At 43.3% G+C, this 19,936-nt stretch overlaps 1 protein-coding gene and 1 non-coding gene across 2 annotated transcripts; both read right to left on the bottom strand.

The window, feature by feature from the left end:
* Window positions 1-492: 492 nt before the first annotated feature.
* Window positions 493-11,756, bottom strand: LOC119648616. The gene is made up of 2 exons (XM_038050386.1): window positions 10,590-11,756; window positions 493-507 (listed from the first exon to the last, which is right to left on the bottom strand). The coding sequence occupies exons 1-2, from the start codon at window positions 11,754-11,756 to the stop codon at window positions 493-495; spliced, it is 1,182 nt and encodes a 393-aa protein (XP_037906314.1).
* Window positions 11,757-13,510: 1,754 nt separating this feature from the next.
* Window positions 13,511-13,583, bottom strand: Trnak-cuu. Its single transcript has one exon. It is a non-coding gene; the product is annotated as a tRNA-Lys (tRNA).
* Window positions 13,584-19,936: the final 6,353 nt, after the last annotated feature.

Genomic DNA, 19,936 nt, shown 5'->3' with positions numbered 1-19,936 from the left:
TTGCGCAAACTTTGATAAAAGCGCGACAAGATTCAGATTAGCTAAACTCTTTCCAATAATAATACGTGATATCATTTGAGTTTTGTTTACGCATTTTACGTATAATTTCCTGAGATTGGAAGAAACTTGAATATTTATATTTCCAGATATATCTTCATTATCATATTGTAAATTATTAGAGCAGTTGTTTGGCTTTGTGTGGAGTTAAAAAAATATCAGACACTAAGTCTATGTTAATTTCAAGTTCATTGCTGTTATTCGTTAAAATAATTAATTGTATAATGATCATAAAAGTAAATCATAATGAACACTTTTCTAATATTTAATGATAATATTTTTCGGGTTTATTCCGTTGATGATTTGAATTAAGACAAAAATTAGCAATTAAAATTACATTATGAATAGAAAGCCCAGTTTTTGGTGAATTAATTGAACACTTGTAAGTGAAAATTGCCTGAAATCTATGATCTAAATTACAATGCAGAGCATAATTTACAGTTCCTTCACCTGCAAAGTAATTATGAATTTACAAAACATGAATAGATACAAAACATGAATAGATACATATTTGTACAAAAAATTGGAGAAAGGTAGAAAGGTTTGAAGTGTAAATAAACCGAGTCTAAGGAAATTTTTGATGTAATTTCAGTAAGGTATATGATTTTCGTATTTCACTCTTAAAATTGCGAAAAAAACTTCAATATCAACGATAACTATGTACAATGCTGGTGGTCATAATAACAAAGTTTTATTGAAAATGGTAGAAATTATACGGGAAAGCTTCTTGCGGCCAATAATTTGCGCATTGTGTATCATTGCAAATAGGAGTGAATGTAGTTAAGGAGGAATAGGTATTTTTAGAGTTATATTCATCCGATAATCGCTTTAGATTGCGTTTGATAACTAGTTACAATCAAAGAAATTTTACAATTTCTAGTAATCCTGTTTCGTTAAACATCTATAGTAATTGGACGTGGAGTTGATAGGGAGTCGACCTCTAAATTCGCATGGTGAATCCAGATGATCTATTATGGATAGGAATCTTGCTTCTGGACATACTTTCTTTACAGATTTTTATGACTGAATCGCAAGCTTACCAGTTATAAAACAACGTTTTCCCATATTTAGTTTATACATGGTTATTTTGTGGAGATAGTTCACACAATGCGACTATATCCTAAGTGGATGGAATTTGTCAAGAATGTGGAAATTGCTTCAATCAGGAGCATTATTGTGACAGAAGCTGCTCGTGATTCAAATAATTATTATAGTCTACTCCAAGGTTTGGATAGTTATGATAGTGTCAACCCCTGCTGATCCAGTAAAGGGAACCCAAGTATCACTTTCATCTGAATGAAAAATCAGGAAGGACAGCTACTGTGGTAGTTGTGGCGTGTATCAAGAGCCAGCCCCTTCGGGATCCCCGAGGATATACGCGTTCCTGACTATTGTGACCCGCTCCATTGCACACGATGCGCTGGTCAAGAACTGGGAAAGAAATGGCAAACACCAACAATACAAACAAGTAGATAGTGGGAATGGAGAGTGAGCTGGCTGCATTTATATACAGCTCGAAAATGCGTCGCTCGCCCCAGCGCCCAGCATAGGACGCAACAAGGGTTGAAATACCCGACCAGACAACGGAATCCGCAGGCATAGAAGAAGGCTCATAAAATGATGCGACATCTGCAACAGAGATGGCGAACCAGTACCACACAGCGCTATAGTTGCGGAAGGAAGCACAGTGGAAACTGCCGAAACTAACCAAATGGTTTCGAATATAAGCCGAGTGGGAGTGTTGTCAACTACTCTGACGAAAGCTGAAGAAAAGAGGCCAATTAAGTAATGCGCGGGAGTTGTGAAGCGCATGTGATTTGCGACGTTTCTCCAGAAAAACATCAGCAAAGGAGTGAAAAGTAGGTTAATGGAGTTGGAGGAACTCCTGGATAGAATTTCATATTATAGGCGGACATGAAGAGTAAGAGAAAATCCACGGGAAGTAGAAACAACCGCATCTTCTAATGAGAATACTACGAGCGTCAAACGGATCGCAGACAGCCCATGCAGGGCGAACTTGGGAAAAAACGAAAGGAAGAAGGGGCATCTGAAGGAAATTTCACTCAGGTACTCCCCAGGGTTTAAAACAAGAAGGTGAAGAGGGACAAGAGACAACAGCACGCCGCGTCATCCGAAAAACCTGTGCTGCGTACATGAAGGACGGAGCACCATAAGAAAAGACGAAGGGCGGAAGCCAAGACATTTGCGAAAGTTGTCAGTGAAATCCGTTACAGGATCAAATCGGAAATAATTGAGCAGAAGTGTCTCCCATTCAATGAAGAATGGTAGAGTCCTAGTCGAACTAAGCCCGATTACAACAAAGAAAGTTACGTTCTGTGAAGCAGTCAAGGGGCTTCTGGGAGAGAAAGCTTCGGTTTCCAGGATGAAACCCACGTGTTCTCTGGAAATCCGAGACTTTGACTGCCTCAGAGAATAGAGCGAGGTAGAAGAGGCCATCAAACGCGAATACCCGAGACCAAAAAACTCGCTGTTGTGGAAGTTACGGAGCAATACACGAGGAACCTTCTAAAAAGCGGAAAAATCAGTATAGGGGTAGTGTAGTGTGTAGGATACGAATCCAGGCGGCCTCAACTAGCAGTGTTACAGATGTTTGGATTATGCGCAGACATAGAAGCGCAGCATGCCACAAATGCGGTCAGACAGGCCATAAAGCGAACACTTGCAGCGAAAAGGAAAGCTGCGTCCTATGCAGGGACCGTGGCGCGTCTGATGAGAGTGTTGTGCATACTGTGGACTCTGGGCGGTGTCCAGTCTTCCGAGCAGAACTGGACAAAGCTAGGTCTACATAATCTGTATCCTACAAATCAATATGCGCCGGAGTGCAGCGGCTCACGAGTTACTAGCGCAGTTCGCTGCAGAAATCAAACCTTATTTAGTGCTCATCAGTGAGCAGTACCGAAACAAGAACCCAGTTTCATGGCACCCTGACATATCGGGTGCTATCTGGGTTCGGGACGACACCAAGGCCGAGGGGCGGCTTTGTCTGGATTCGGTGTCTAGGGATAACGTTTTTGAGTGTTTATCTTACGCCGAGTGAGACGATGTCGGGATTCGATGCAGGCTTGATGCATTCGAGGACGTTATTTTGGGCACAGAGGGGCGAATCCTGGTCGGAGGTGACTTCAATGCCAGCGTACTTGAATGGCGCATGCTTGACCCAGACCCCAGAGGGAAATGAATTCTCGAAATCGCGGCAAAAACAGGATTGGTAGTTTTAAACACCGGATTCACTCCAATATTCCGGCACCCAGACTGCGAGGGGAGCATTGCAGACGTAACCTTCGCGTCGGAGACACTAGTGTCGCTGGTGGACGAGTGGCAAGTTCTGGAAGACTTCTCGGCAAACGACCATCAATACATTGCCCTCGAAGTAGTTGACACAAACTCTCGGTTTGCGCCACCCCGGCACTCTTTCTTTGCATGGAACGTTGCGAAGGTGAACACCGGGAAATTTGTCAAAACCCTTGGAACAGATGGGGCCGCGCTGGAGGGTACTCCTGCGATCCTGGCTAAAAAGACAATTCCGACCCTGCGTCCATATCGTTCGGCAAGTCGATAATCAACTCAAAATCAATGGTAAGGAACCTTGGGCTGACTCTTGACTCAAAGATGAGCTTTTTTGAGCAAATCAAAGCAATAGCGAGCAAGGCTGCAGCTGAAGTCTCGGCGTTTAGCAGGCTGATGACAAATATTGTGGGTCTTACGTCTTGCAGACGACGTCTCCTGATGAGTTCAACGCAATATGTCCTGCTCTCCGGCGCAGAACTATGAGCTGACACTCTTGACAAGGAGGTACATCGTAAGCGTCTTGCGTAAGTACAGAGACGGGGAGCTTTGCGGGTGATGTCTGCGTACCGCACTATTTCTGAACCGGTCATGGTGTTGATCGCGGGAGTGATCCCCGTTGCCCTTCTTGCTAAGGAACGTTAAACCATATACCACCGCAAGGGAGGCAACTCTCTGGCAAAGTGAAATTAGTGGCAGATGGACTGCGCAGCTCATCGCATGGCTTTTTCGATAAATTAACTATGCTTCAGATCATGATGTTGTCATAGCTGAGACTTTGAGCAGAGAGTTCAATATGGCCCTCAGCAGGCTTCTCTCTTTCTGTAAGAGATATAACAATGTTCTTATCACTGGGGATTTATTTGCCAGATCCAAATATCTTGGAGACTACCTCAGTAATCGCAAAGGGATGAATTTGGAGACAGTTGTCTTCAACTGCTCTTTTAACTTCATAATAATATTGGACTGCCCACTTATTTCAACCCACCCTCTATGCTGAACCAATTGGGTTCCGTGTTAGACATTACTCTTTCTTACTCCACTTGGCAATGATGACAGCTTCAAAATTAAAAATTGATACCAATAAGTTAAAGGTTCAGATCATCAATATAAATCCAAAAGCAGATATCCCCACTTTAACTATCATTAAGTTATGTAACGTGAAATAGCTGTCTCATCTAGACCTATTTAAGTAACAAAAGTCAGCCCAAGACTTGGTGGTCCCCGAGCTCAAGATTTTCTTCAAAAAGAAAAAAATCGCGTGTAAACGATTCAGGGCCAAATCAAAAACTACAAGTTTTCTCCTTTTTGAGGAGGCTAAACGCGAAGCGATCGCGTGAGATCTGGACTGACCTGACTATGACAAAGGATGTAAAGTCTTTCTAGAAATTCATGAAGGGTTTCCGTAAATACCTTAGTGATAAATCTATGCTGGGACCCAAGGAGAAACCTTGAATATCTTGAATTTTTGGCTGGGCAGTTTTGCCCCATCTCCCTCACTGCCTGACTACCTTAGATATCTTAAAGTTTCCCAACCTTTCCCGGAAGAAGACTTATTGCTGCCCTATCTAGGCACAAAACAGTCTCTGCCCCTAGTCCAGGCAATATTAATTTCCAGTATATATGTTGGTTAGCGCCGGAAGCGTTCTCTTCATTGAAGAATAGAAAATCCTCCCCGCAAACTGTTATGCTTATACTGCAGGTAAATCCACATCCTCCTGTATCAATGATCTTTTATTCTACATCTCAACCGCCAAAAGTAAAGGTCAACACGTGTTGGCTGTGGCGCTTGAAGTGTAGAACGCCTCTGAGAAGGTTGATCTGGCGACGTTGAGTGACACAATGTCAAAGTTCCTTTTTTCTGCTGAGATTGTTCAATGGGTGACAACTAGCAGTTTCAGCTATGTCTGGATTCTGCAAGAGTCACCACTCCGTTTCAGAAGGCCCCTGCTGGTAGTCGAGGAATTTCTCAAATTAAAGGAAAAGAATCTTAAAACCTATCAATTGGTAGTGCAAACCCAGATGCTGACATTGGTCTATCCTCGATTTTTAATTCTTTCCAAAGCTTGTTCGATACTTTAATTCCCAATGTTATTCCTACAACCCCTTAATAAGATTAAGGTTATTCTGTCTTATGACTGTGGTGGCACGTGCGGCGGCTGCGTGTGGTAGGGTCGTGGAACGCCTCAAATCAAGGAATTTTCTTGTCCTTGCGTCGGACGCTGCTTTCATTCGGGATTGGTCTGCCTGCACTGTAATTGGTCCTAAGGGGACGGATGTCTCACGCTTTTCTTTAAAAGTAAGTACAGTCTTAGTCGCTGAACATTTTGCTGTTTTTGTGGCCTTCAGAATGGATGCCCAACTTTTTGCGTTAAAAGTTGCTATCATTACGGGCTTTCTCCATGCCTGTAAATTACTCGAACATACTGCGTTGTCGCATCACCTAGTGGTTAAAATGAATACATGCCCTCGCGTCCGACTTCCTTTTTAAGTCACTGAAAATTTTATGGTTCCCGGTTCATGGGGGGTACCCACTAAACGACTGAGGACGCTTTTACAACAATTCAGGTACACTTCTTTAGAGAACGGAGAGAGGATTTTCTAGCAAAATCACGAATCAAAGAACTCTTTTTCTCCAACATTCACACAACTCTACCTTTAACTAAACAGGAGCCCACATATAAACTTACTTCCGAAGAAAAATTACTTAATCGTTTTCAAACCAATCATTCCATTCGCTTTGTTAAGCGTTGGTCCACTAACTCCAACTTGGTCGGCTTTACCAAATGTCTAAATTCATGGCAAGAAGTGTAAACAGTTTACATTCACTATACTCACTTCGACACTGTAAATTACAAGATACTTCTATCCAAACTCTCGCCATACCACTTGTTTTATGGCTTGCCGCTACCTCTCTTTCTCCTCTGACGTCCCGCAGGGATCTATTCTGGGTCCTTTATTATCTTTATTTTTATCAGCGAGCTTCCCCCTCCTTACTTTTTCCTGTTTGCTCTATGCCGACGACCTTAAGCTGTTTTCTGCTATATCGTCGCCTATGGATTGTGTTTTCCTTAAATTTAACCTAGATACTCTGGTTCGTAGGTGCTCTGCTAATGGTTTAGCGCTAAACGTCAGAAAGTGTCTCTCTATGTGCTACTCGCTTGAACTCACCCACTTCCTTCTCCTACTCTCTTAACGGACATTCCTTATCATACCGAAATTCCATTCACGACCTCGGAGTCGCTTTTGACAATAAGCTCTGCTTCGACACCTATTGCTTCGAAGTCACCAATCGAGCAACGAAATTGCCATATACTTCGCTCTTCCAATGATTTTGACTCCATCTAAGCCTCCTTAGCTCTCTTCAATTCCCTGGTGAGGAATACCCTCGAGTACTGCTCCATGATCTGGTCACCTTCCAGTAACTCTGATTGTCTTGCCCTTGCAAATGTGCAATGTAGATTACCCCGTTCCCTCCTCTTCAAGAAAAACTTCCCTTGTGTGGACCACCCCTCCCGCCACTGTTCTCTGAACCTCCCCTTCCCCAACAGCGTAGATCCTATCTGAAGTTATGCGAGTTTTTTAAACTTTCCTCGGGTCTGATGGACTGCTCCACCTCTAGTGACACCATCTGCCGTCCTGTGTCTTATAACACACATAACGCAGACATTTTCAACGTGCTTTTCGCAAAGCTCGAAATCTGCTTCCATTCCCTGATTCCTAGGGATTGAGGAGTCCTAAGTTAGCATCCACTTAATGTCGGATCGAACCAACTTGCTCCCGCTCTTTATGGTCGCGGACTCCTCTTTTTGGGCTTAACACCCAAAGTTCAAAAATTAAAAGAGGGACGAAAACAGCTACGGTTTCGTACCATGGCAGAGGCAACTCATCTGACACTGCCTCACCTCTGTCCTGGGAATCCCCCATCCCCTTTTATAATTCGCAAGACAGGACAAAAGTGCAAATTACATCCAACGTAAATCCGTCCCTAGTTCGGACCAACGCTTAGCCGGAGTTAGAATTTTTTTGTTTAGGGATTGAGGAGTCCTGTGTCGGCATCCATTTAATGTCGGACCTGACCAAATGGAGAGCAACTTGCCCCCACTCACCCTTGTCGTGTTTTGCGAATTATAAAAAGGAGCACACCTGTGAGCCGCTTAGGTTACGCTGCTCCCAGTGCAGAGGTGAGGCAGCATCTGATGAGTTGGTTCTGCTGTAGCACGAAACCGTAGCCGTCTTCGTCCCTCTTTTAACAACGAACAGTATATGCATACATGTCGATTGAAGTGAACTTTTCAGGCTCATACGCAACACACTTCAATGTCGAAGTGTCCAATAAGCCGGCGGATTTGTTAATTTATTATCGGCGGCTTTTCATTGATGATTACGCGTTGCTTCCAGCACGCGTGGCGAGTTTTTTCCTATTTTTAGATTTCTTGCAATACCAGCAATCAAATAACTTTGGATTAATGTCCACTGTTGGAGGTTTTACTGTATTTTAGTAATCCGTTCAGTAAAATATCAATTTTTGGCACAAATGTAAAAAAGCCAGTTTCTATAATTAGCAAAGTGCCTACTAAGCAGTTCCGCTGCTGACCCTGTTTATCTATTTACTTTTAGAAAACGAAACTCTGCATTTTTGTTGATCGCGGTTTTTCCTTTCTTTTTACAACATACCGTATCAATGCTGAGAAAAAGATTCATAATCTTAAATTAAAATTCCATTCATTGAAAGACGTACCATCCGGAATTAATTAGCAACTGACCAAAAATTGTTGCTCATATCTACGAGTATGTTGGAAATTTCAACTATGATTTTCACAAGCTTACTAAGATGGAAATGTGAGTTTTCAGCAACTTATCTAAATTGTGTGAATTGCATAAAGAATGTAAATGATGATTTGTTGGTATAACATTGCGTACATCCAACATATATTTTGGCAAAAATCAACTTTAGATAAACAAGTAGTGAAACAGAAAAGTTATAAACAAACTACGTAAGTTTATCTTTCTAGTCTACCACCACTGCTCATAGATATTCATATTGAAATAAAGATGCTCTGCCTAACCTTGAGCGCGTTTATTAACCTAGAAAAAGACGATGCCTTCGACTAGTGGTTGTATGATATAAAATACAAACACGATATATCGTAGATTATTTTGATTTTATTAGTAGGAAAAAATGGCTAAAGGTTCCAGTTGTTCGACAGTGTATCCAAAGATGAATGAGAACTAGAGTAGAAGCAGCATTTAAATTCGAATAATGAATCTCATTAGTTAACAGTATAGTATTACTTCATAACATGTCTAAAATAAAAGGTGATTCTGCTATTATAATCAGGTTTTGGCAAAACACGTGGTCCTTTCACACGCACGCGTTGCCGGAGTATTTCAACTAATGTGAGATAGGAAATTGCGTGATATTGTCGTTGCTGACTAGAACTTACGACTATCACTATCATACAAGTCGGGAAACCGGAAGCTTCAGTATAAAAGGTTTTGTGTATCCCTATGTGCATGCATGCATGACAGTTCCGTATGTACATAGTTAAAAATTCCATTGTTCTCTATTTTTAAACCTTATTAAAACCGGTTTACTGTCCGTCTGCCTGTCTGTCTGTCCGTCACAGGCATTTTTCTCAGAGACTGTAGCAGCGGTTGACACCAAATTTGGTGAAAAGGTGGGAACTGGCAATGCTCACGCATATAGCGGGAACATCCTTTTACATCGAATTTAAGGGGAGGTCCCCATGCAAAAGGGAGGTGTACATTTTTTTTCACCAAATATAGTCATGTGGGGTATCAAATGAAAGGTTTCGGTCATTACTTTCCGAAGCTGGTCTTAGTTTTGACATTTGTTGGAAATGCGGGGAGTTTGGGGGGTCGAAAGTGATCATTTATTTAACGGGGCCATTTGCAGAGACTGAACAACCGAAAAATCTGAAAAAAAAACAAGAGGCTGCCATTATTTGGTGGCTAGGCTCAGAAATACCTTCCATACTATACTATAATTTTCAGTAATTGGCTGCAGCACCCCCCCCCCCTTAATTATGACGTCAGCATCTAATTTCTATGCCTTAGAATGCGGGCAATTTGCCTGAAATTGGTAAGTTTTAACTACTATATTTCCATGAAATGAAAGATATTGTCTTCTATGCTGTTGCAAAATTTAGTATTCCTAAGATGAACTTAAGGGGGGTTTTCAGTCAATTTTTAAGAGTTGGTAACATTCTATTAGAAAGTTCATTTGAGCAGATGTCGAAATGGCATATATTTTGAGGCCTAGATAACTGCACGTAATAATCTCGTGGTTGCCGATCTTTTTGTTTGCCCGATATATACCTTCGGGCAATCTGAGCAGGCGATTTTATAAATGCCGCTCATCTCTTCTACCGTTTTTCGATCTTTTTCCCCCGCCAGCTGGGTTTTTAGCTGGTAGATACGGCTTGATCCTACCAGCTGTATGTCAAACCTTTTCAATGTCCTTTGTATGTGTTTGGACAGATTTGAGAAGGTGACACTTGATCTTTTTTGAGCAGTTAAGATTAATTGTTGGCTATAGAGTGTAGTAAGATTACTACGTTCTAACCTTCGGGTGTGTTTCTTAATCATTGTTTCTATGGTGGCGCCGGGGTACCCGTTCTTCATAGCCGTGTGCAAGATGTAGAGTTTTTCGCTCCGGTGGTTTTCCTCAGTGAGCGGGATTGTTAGGAGGCGGTGGATCATGGTGCCATAAGCAGCCATTTTGTGTTGGTAGCTGTGGAACGAAGTGGCCGGGATTGTACGTTGAGTGCTGGTCGGTTTCCTGAAAATAGACGTTTGATTGTCAAATCTAGGAAAGCCAATTGATTATTAACCTCAATCTCATGAGTGAAGGTTATTTTAGGGTGCAGCGTGTTGATTTTATCCAGCATATTTTGGATATTTGTGTCCGGGATTACTGCCAAAATGTCGTCCACGTACCTGAACCATTTATTTGGCAATAATCCATCCTCCTCCATTTTTTCCTCTAGTGATGCCATGAAAATTTCACTTAGGAGTGGGGAGAGGGGATTGCCCATCGCTACACCTGAGGTCTTTTTGAAATATTTTCCCCTGAATGTGAAATAGTTCTCACTCATGCAGAGGGAAGCCAACCTCGCATATTGTTTAGCCTTTTTCCTCCATTCTGGTGTCGAACCAAAACGTAGTAGCCACTCTTCAAATTTTGTTATGGCTTCTTTTACAGGCGTGCTTGGGAATAGAGCTTTGACGTCAAATGACACTAGTCGTTCATTATCCGCCAAAGCCCCCACTGCACTCAATCTATCAATCAATTCTTTCGAGTTTTTTACGGATTGGTTTCCGTTAATGGATCCCAATTTTTGGCATTCATCGACCAACCATTTAGCAATGTTGTACGTAGGGGAGTTAGAATCTGCAATGATCTCCCTCATCTCATTGCCTGGTTTATGAATTTTTGGTTGGCATCTAATTCTAGGTAACGATGGGTTTGGCATCCGCAGCCTGGTGGGGTTACCAACCACTAGAGAGCATTCTTTGAAGGCCTTCTCTACTTTTTTTATAGATCCTGGTAGCGGGTCATTCCTTAGTTCGAAATAGTTTCCTCCAGTCAACTTTTCCATTACAAGGTTATCGTAATGTTGCTTGTCCATAATTACGATCATGTTACCCTTATCCGCTTTTAAGTAGTATACCGACTTCTTCTTCAGTTCTCGTACGATCTTGATTTCACGCTGGTTAGCAGACTTCCGAAACCTGTTCTGGTGAGCCATGGCTTTTGACATTTCGTGCCGGATTTCCTCCTTTGCTTCATTGCCCATGAATTTTATAGCTCCTTCTACATCTACTACAGTGTGCTCAACTGGCAGGTCGGATTTTACAGCGTAGTTCCAACCCTTGTTTAGGAGATCCATTTCATCCTTGTTGAAACTAGTAGAGGATTTTTTAATAACTTGATTAGGAATAGTACTTACCGTTGGTTTTTCATGACTAGTGTGCGGGGAGTTTTTTATCAACAGACTGAGCTTTTTCCTTAGCAAAGTCCGCTTGCGTTCCTTTTCACATTCGTAACCCCGTTGAATTTTGAAGAAGGTAGATTCCGCACAGTTTTCTGTTGCTGCTAATTGCAAGTGCGCATTATATGCCTTCAGTGTGGTATAGGCTAATTTTGCATGAAGCTTTTTAGCACTAGTCCTAATTAAGGTTTCTTCTACTGATCTAGTAAGATTATAGGGTAAACTTAAACCTGACTTAATACTAACCACATGGGACTTAGGCGTGACGCCATATTTCAAGCATAGTTTAAGAAATTTGATGTCTTCACCGAGTGCAGCCATGCTTTTTTTGAATTTGAGCAAACTATTAAAAACCGCTTGAGGCTTGACGGCCATGTTAATCAGAGTGAATTTGGGGTAAAAAAATTAGAAACCTTTTGAAAAGTACCGGTTTTAATTCTCGAATTGCTAGCAATAAACCGTACATTTTCTTAGTGAATAAGAAAAAGCACCTCGAGTTTGCAGAAAAGTACATCTCCAAGGGCGAAACTTTTTTTTAGAACGGTCTTCTATGACGCGTCCAAATTCAATTTGTTCGGTAGCGCCGGGAACAATGAATTTATGTCAGGATTTGGGGTTGTTTCGCGGCGCACTGCAGTTTATTGAAGGAACGATGACTGCCATCAAAATTTTAAAACAAAATCTGCGACAGAGTGCTGAGGAATTAGGCATCTTAGATTCGTTCTAGTTTTACTAGGATAACGATCCGAATCATAAAGCGTATGTAACTCGGGCATGGTTCCTTTACAACTGTCCTAAATTATTAGCCACGTCTCTCCAATCACTGGATCTCAATCCTATTGAAAACCTATAGGACCAATTGTACCGCAATATTCGTCAGCGCCCACCCGTCAGAAATAAAGCAGAAATGAGAACGCGACTCCTCGAAAAATAGAATAATCTTCTGACACATTATTTTCGAACCCTGGTGGAATCGAAGACTTACCGGTTGTTAGCCGTAATTAAAGCCAACGGTGGATACAGGAAGTATTAACAACTGTTTTGATTCTGTCTTTTGAGCGCGATTGCTGGGGAGTTGGATTTGCTTTCCTTTTCCTACGACTGTGATAATTTGATTCACTTTTTTTCATTTTGAAGGTTTTGTGTAAAACACAACCTTATTAAAATCGGGTTACTGTCTGCCTGTCTCTCCATCCCACGCATTTTTCTCGGAGACGGTTTGTGGAAAGGTGGGGACTGAGAACGCTCAAGCATACAGTGAGTTACATAATTCCCCATCGAATTTAAGGGGGTGGAGGTCTCCGTACATGCAAAACTTGTTTTTCATCAAACATAGTCATGTCGGGTATCAAATGACAGGTCTCGGTTAGCGCTTTCAGAAACCGATCTTAATTTGGTCATTTGTTGGAAAGGTGGGGAATTCGGGGGTCGAAAGTGATCATTTCTTTAACGGAGCCATTCTCAGAAACTATCAAACCCACAAATCAGAGAAAAATCAAGAGGCTTCCACTAAGGGCTAGGGTCCGAAATACCGCACATACCGACATCTGTTCAAATAAAGTTAATAGTTTTTTTTTGATAGTTTTTAGTAATTGGTTGCAAATCCCCCTTAAGTTCATTCTAGCACCACAAAATAGGATACAATATAGATCAAGATCCTACAAAGTTTGGTGGAAATTATACTATTACTAACAAAACTTCATACCGGAAGCGTCGCGCTTCCGGTTTCCTGACTTGTTTTTTTTGTACATGTTGTAATGATATGAGTGGAAATAGGAGATCAGGTCGATCATTCTGAGTGGCCGATAACGACCTAGAGGGCAGAGCTATCCCAAAAATCTAAACAAATTGGCTAAATTGACCGTGAAGTTCCGCCCACAAAGATTGAAGCTCTATCAAAGTGCTGGGTCGACACGTTCTTGCACGCCTCTGTGCTAGCCAGGCTCGGGAATTTGGGGGGGTCCTTTGAGCGCTTTGATCCCTCACGCTTCAATCTTTGTGGGCGGACCTTCACGGTCAATTTAGCCAATTTGTTTAGATTTTTGGGATAGCTCTGCCCTCTAGGTCGTTATCGGCCACTCAGGATGATAGACCTGATCTCCTATTTCCACTCATATCATTACAAATGGCGCCCAACGTGGGGCCCGAACCCACGACGCTGAGATTAAGAGTCTCATGCTTTACCGACTGAGCTAGCCGGGCGGAGGAGGAAAACAACGAGGAGTTTGGTGAGTGAGGAGAAGGTTGCTAGAAGTTCATTATGGTCATGAACATTCCTGAGATTAATTTATAATGTGGATTGGAAAGCGTTGCGCGGAAAAATAACCGGGAGTTGGATTTTTGGCGGAGTGGAAAGGACAAAGAAGTTTTTGGGATCGAAGACAAAGGAAGTAACGTATTGCAAAAGAAAGGGTGGAACACCGGCTTCAAAGAGTGCATGAAGGGTCGTGAGCGTAGTGGAGTGATTTGCCAGTTGCGTTGTGATTCCGTAAGATACTTAAAACTTCACCTACTTAAAGCGGAAGCGCCAGAACAGTTTGTGGGAATAACTGGTTCGATACGTTATTTTATGGATGAGCGGAACTTTCGCTGAGTGAATTCAGTGATTTTGCAAATGTTTGACGGGGTCCATTCCAGGACTATCCGTGGACTTGCTAGCACTCCCTCCTTGAAGTGAACGGGGTACAAGCTGAACACTCTCACAAAACAAACGAAAATCTTGTGTAAATTGAGTTTTCCCACCTAGATTTTGACCAGGACGGAATTCCAAACTCAACTTACAAAATCTCTCGTCCTGTCCTGTTGGAGTCGTGCGTAGATCTGGTTTTTGCAGTACTGTCCTCCCCAGTCATTTCAGTTCCCTGTACTGAGGCTTGGAATTTTGATATCTGGATGAATATTCAGTAAAAGTGTTTCGTGTACTTCCTGGCGTCAGGACGACTTCAGTGTGCTGCTGTTCATCTGCATCACATAAAACTAAGGTTACTAGAATAAGAACATAATGTAGAAAGGCGTCCAAGCAATTACTTAAAAATAGAGTAAGCAACCTTGAACAAAGTAAACCAGCATCAATCCGAGCTCGGAGTGACACCTGGGTAAGTCCTTGTTTTTTTATTTTCTTTTCTATTTTCTTTTTTTTTTTCTATGATTTCATTTTTTCTTTAAATCTTACATTTTGTTTATTTTTATTTTCATTTTTTCTTTAAATTTTATATTTTGTTTACTTTTATTTTCATTTTTTTTGTAATAATTTTTGTAATAATTAATGAATGCTTGAACAACGAACAATGGTGATTGACTAATCTAATCGTAGTTTGAGGACTTCCTCCCTTTCGTTCCTCCGTACTCCCGCGGAATTTCTATAAAGGGACATCCTCAAAGTGAATAATTGGCCGGAGGATGTCGAGGAAGGGTGGGAACCTCAGAGTCCGCGTCTCATACAAGATCTGAGGCGGAAGAGACAGCAATTGAGACGGTGATCCGTCGTGGATCTTCCCCTCCTTGATCGCGGCACTCGGGTCCGGAGACTTACGGCTCCACGCGCGCGGTCGAGCCGGTTTTTTTTCTCTTTTCTATTTTCCAACGTTAGCTCGCGTTCTGTTTGTCCTTCGATAGGCCGTCGCGAAATTCGTTGTAATGGAGAATTTAAAATCCGGTGCGGACCCACGCATCGAAAAAGGCACGTTGTTTTGAGTAATGAAGCGTGAGGGATCAAAGCGCTCAAAGGACCCCCCACATTCCCGAGCCTGGCTAGCACAGAGGCGTGCAAGAACGTGTCGACCGAGCACTTTGATAGCGCTTCAATCTTTGTGGGCGGAACTTCACGGTCAATTTAGCCAATTTGTTTAGATTTTTGGGATAGCTCTGCCCTCTAGGTCGTTATCGGCCACTCAGGATGATCGACCTGATCTCCTATTTCCACTCATATCATTACAATGTGTATTGAATAATGTTTCTTTTGTATATCACAACCCATTCTGGCATAATAAACGAATTGTTTTCCTACATTACCTCTCGTGTTCATTTTATTGGGCGTTATTGACAAACTTTTGACCACTGTTTGTTATACAATTTCGAGTTTTTTCTAATTCGTACATCGATTACGGCACCTAGAGTTAATTTTCTTTATTTTGGACTCCCGATAATTGATAATCGTAATATTTCGTACCAAATCTTCTGTAATAGTTTTTTTTGTTTTTTTTGGGGTAGGGTAGGTGAATGCATTTACGCACACAGTGTTGGACTCCCGATTCAGTACGTTGTCGGACTACCAACTAAACACCTTCCCATCGTCAGAGAGCTAGCCTGGAACCGTTTGTCACATTACTTCGGGCCAGCCCCCGAACTCTCCCGCCTTGCGGAGCCTTCAAATCAGGGAATTCCTTTCACCAACGGGAGGGGAGAGGAGGAAGGGAACTGTCAGTTCAAGGAACCCCCTGCCATCCGGCTCCTCCACCGGTCGAGTTCTATCTTCTTAGCAACGAGAAGAGCCCGAACGTAATGGGCAACACGGTTCCAGCTGTCAGCAGTCCTCAGCATCTCTTCCACAATGTTGTCTGGAGAGAGATCCCCTGTGTTTAAATAGAGCTGCTGACGAACCCCATCCCACCTTCCACAAGAAAAACAAGTCGGGAAACCGGAAGCTGGACGCTTCAGGTACGAAAGGTTTTGTGTATTTCTTAGTACGTAGCACATAATGTATGCATATGTCCACTTTCGGGTGATATTGACATTCATAGTCTTCAATTTTCAAAGAAGCAACAACTTCGACGTATTATAAATTTGTTAGTAATAGTGCGATTTCCATCAAACTTGGTATGATCATGCTCTACATTATAGCCTACATCGCTGCAGAATTTGGTGCCACTAGGATGAATTTAAGGGGGGTTTCCAGCCAACTACAAAATTTTATAGTAATATACTATTATTAACTTTCTTTGAACAGATATCGGTATGAAAGGTATTTCGGAGCCAAGGCACCATATAGTGGCAGCCTAGTGATTTTTTTCAGATTTTTCGGTTTGGTAGTTTCTGAGAATGGCCCCCTTAAACAAATGATCACTTTCAACCCCCCACACTCCCCACGTTTCCAAGAAATGTCAAAACTAAGACCGGCTTCGAAAAGTACTAATCGAAACCTTTAATTTGATACCCCACATGACTATATTTGATGAAAAAAAATTTTACACCCCCTTTTTGCATGTATGGGGACCCCCCCTTAAATTCAACGTAAAAGGATGTAATTCACTGTATGCGTGAGCGTTCACTGTTCCCACCTTTCTACCAAATTTGGTGTCAATCGCTATAACCGTCTCCGAGAAAAATGCGTGTGACGGACAGACAGACAGACAGACAGACAGACAGAGGTGCGGAGTTGCCAGATCTCCCATCAGGCGCGACCCCAGGTGGCGGATAGGGGCATACCTATTGATGTGTAAATATGTGTTCATGCACTTTTCTTTTCTGACTGTGTATGGGCTAGTGTTTGCTCATCTCTGGTGCGCGGACCAAAATGGCTATGGGAAGGATACCCAGAACATAAAACCACCATGGAAGACGAGAGAAGGAGTAAACTTACGGTGCAGGGGCTCGGAACCCCAGTACCGGCGGCTTTTGGGAGTGAGCAAGCGGGCTCCCGGTCGTCGATATCCCTCGACCGCAGTGCCTCGGTGGTGGACAACTTGGCCACCTTGGCATATAATGTTACAAGTGATTTGGATCTGGAGAAGGAAGTGTTCAAGCGAAGTACGACCTTACCGAGAACACCAGTAGCAAGAACAACCAAGGATGAACTGAAGATGGATCGTTGGACGACAAAAACTGTAACAACACCCACAGCATATGTTCAAGATGCGCGACAGCAGGAGGTGCTCCAGGAACAAGATAAGGATCCATTCAAAAGAAGCTCATCAACTTTGAGATCTCCACCAATGCTAAAGGGGATGAAGGAAAAAGTACAGGCAAGATCAATAACTGGCAAAAGTGAAACAGCGTATAAAAGGAGTAACCCTGTCGGGGCTTATAAGGAGCGGAGTCCTGATCCGGAGGAATTACCCTTCACCCAGCTTGGGGCAAAGATAGTTGAGCTGTCCGAGTTTATCAAGGACAAGCACAACGTGCACCAAGCCATAAAGAATATGGTGAGGGCCATTAGAGTCCTCTATAATAGATCACATATGGAGGAGAAGAATAATAACAACACGCCGAACCCCGCTGTGCCAACAGTATCACAAGCGACCCAAGTGACGCCTAACCGTACTACCATCGAATCCCAGCGAAATAAGCGAGTACGTGAAAAAGAGGGGGATCCTTTAAATAATCAGCAGGCGCCTAAGAGGAAAAAAGGCGGACAGGACATCCTGAAAACCAGCACCAACAGTTCAGAAGGAGGAAAGCATACAGCGAATCTAGGAAACTCGACCAGCGTTGCGAAGCCCAAGACGAACGAAAACGATGGATGGACTAAAGTAACCAACAAAAAAGCGAAACGAAAAGCAAAAGTGCGAACTCGTCCAGATGCGATTGTTATCTCCAGTAAGGGCAATCTGTCCTACGCGGAGATACTCAAAAAGGTCAAAGCGGATCCCGACCTAAAAGATCTGAGCGGAAATGTGAACAGAATCCGAAGAACCCAGAAAGGGGATCTCATGTTCGAGCTGAAAAGATCCAGCGGTGGCAAAACTGATGACTTTCGCACTCAAGTGAAAAACTCACTTGGGGAGAATGCCGCAGTGCGTGCCCAAAAACATGAGATCTATATACAATGTAAGGATCTCGATGAAGTTACATCGAAAGGAGAAATTTGTACTGCTCTGAAGGAGCAATTCAACTTGAAAGAACTTACAGAGGAGTCTGTTGTCGGTCTACGGAAAGCCTATGGTGGCACTCAAACGGCCACCATACGAGTGCCAGCGGAGGCAGCACAGATGTTGTTAGCTGCCGGAAGGGTTCGGATTGGATGGGTTGTTTGCCGTTTAAGGGAGCAAACTTCACTAAAGAGGTGCTTTAAATGCCTCATGTTTGGTCACTTCGCGAAGGCATGCACCAGCAACATTGATCGGTCCGATCGATGCAGAAGGTGTGGGGAGAAAGGCCATATTGCCAGAGAGTGCAATAGGGACCCCAAATGCCTATTGTGCGTAGCCAAAGAGGGACAGGATAACCGGCACATTGCCGGAAGTGCCAAATGTCCGGAATTTAGGAAGGCGCTCACTGCAATGAGAAAATGAGGTTTATTCAAATAAACCTCAATCATTGCAGGGTCGCTCAGGATTTACTTGAGCAGACCACGTTCGAATCTAAGATGGAGGTTGCCATCATAAGTGAACCGTACAGAAACCGCCACGGTGGCGTATGGGTCACAGATTCGACTGGTGGAGCGGCGATATGGGCTTGTGGTCGACAAGCCATACAATGTACTGCAAGTGAGGCAGCCAGTGGCTTTGTGTGGGCGAAAATAAGTGATGTATATGTATACAGCTGCTACGCCCCACCAAGTTTGACACTGCCTGAATTCGAGCAAATGCTTGATAATCTTGTTCTCGACGCAAGGGGACGAAGTCCAAAGGTGATTGCTGGTGATTTCAATGCTTGGGCCCTAGAGTGGGGTAGCAGAGAATCAAATGCTAAGGGGCGCAGTCTATTAGAGGCTTTTGCGCCGCTGGACATGGTTTTGGCTAACGAAGGTGCCGTAAACACCTTTCAGAAAGGGGGGTCAGGCTCGGTTGTAGACCTGACCTTTATCAGCCCTGCGCTGGCGCGTGGTATGTCCTGGTGCGTCAGCGAACGCTACACCCACAGCGATCACCAGGCAATCTTCTTTGAGACATGTGTCGAGCCACAGGCCAAAGAGCTATCATGCCCGAAACCGAAAAAGATTTCAGGCTGGTCTGTAAAATCCTTGGATGAGGAGAGCTTTTTAGAGGTTTGGTTAGATCAACCTGATATAGCAGGCGCCTCTACGGAAAGAGCCGTCCATCTAGCTCAATGCGTCGCCAAAGCATGTGACGCGTCTATGCCTAGGAGGTGCTCATTCCCCAGTAGAAGACCAAACTACTGGTGGAATGATGAACTGACCGGTCTTCGATCAGCCTGCCACCGAGCCAGAAGAGCGGCTCAGAGGGCGGTAGGTAGAGTCGATCAGGGGCAGAAAGAGTGCGCCTATAAGGCAGCCCGCAAAACCCTCAAGCTCGCCATCCAGCGAAGCAAGACAAAATGCTTTAAGGAGCTCTGCTCAGAAGCGGACATCAACCCGTGGGGGAGTGCTTATAGAATCGTGATGGGACGATTCAGAGGCCGCTCCTCTCCGCAGATCAAGTGTCCCACCCTCTTGCTGAAAATCATCCAGGGGTTATTCCCCCAGCAAGAGGAGAGCACCGACATATTCCAACCACCTCTGAATGTGACGGCAATTCCTCCAGTCACCAGAGACGAGCTGCTGGAGATCTGCAGCAGAATAGGAGACAATAAAGCGCCGGGCCTGGACGGAGTGCCGAATAAGGCCCTTAAGCTTGCCGTGAAATCCAGGCCGGACATGTTCGCTGAGCTGTTTGAAG

Source organism: Hermetia illucens, chromosome 2 (assembly GCF_905115235.1).
Source record: "Hermetia illucens chromosome 2, iHerIll2.2.curated.20191125, whole genome shotgun sequence".
NCBI lineage: Eukaryota > Metazoa > Arthropoda > Insecta > Diptera > Stratiomyidae > Hermetia > Hermetia illucens.
The sequence above is the reverse complement of the archived record's forward strand: the minus strand, read 5'-3'. Positions and strand labels throughout refer to the sequence as shown.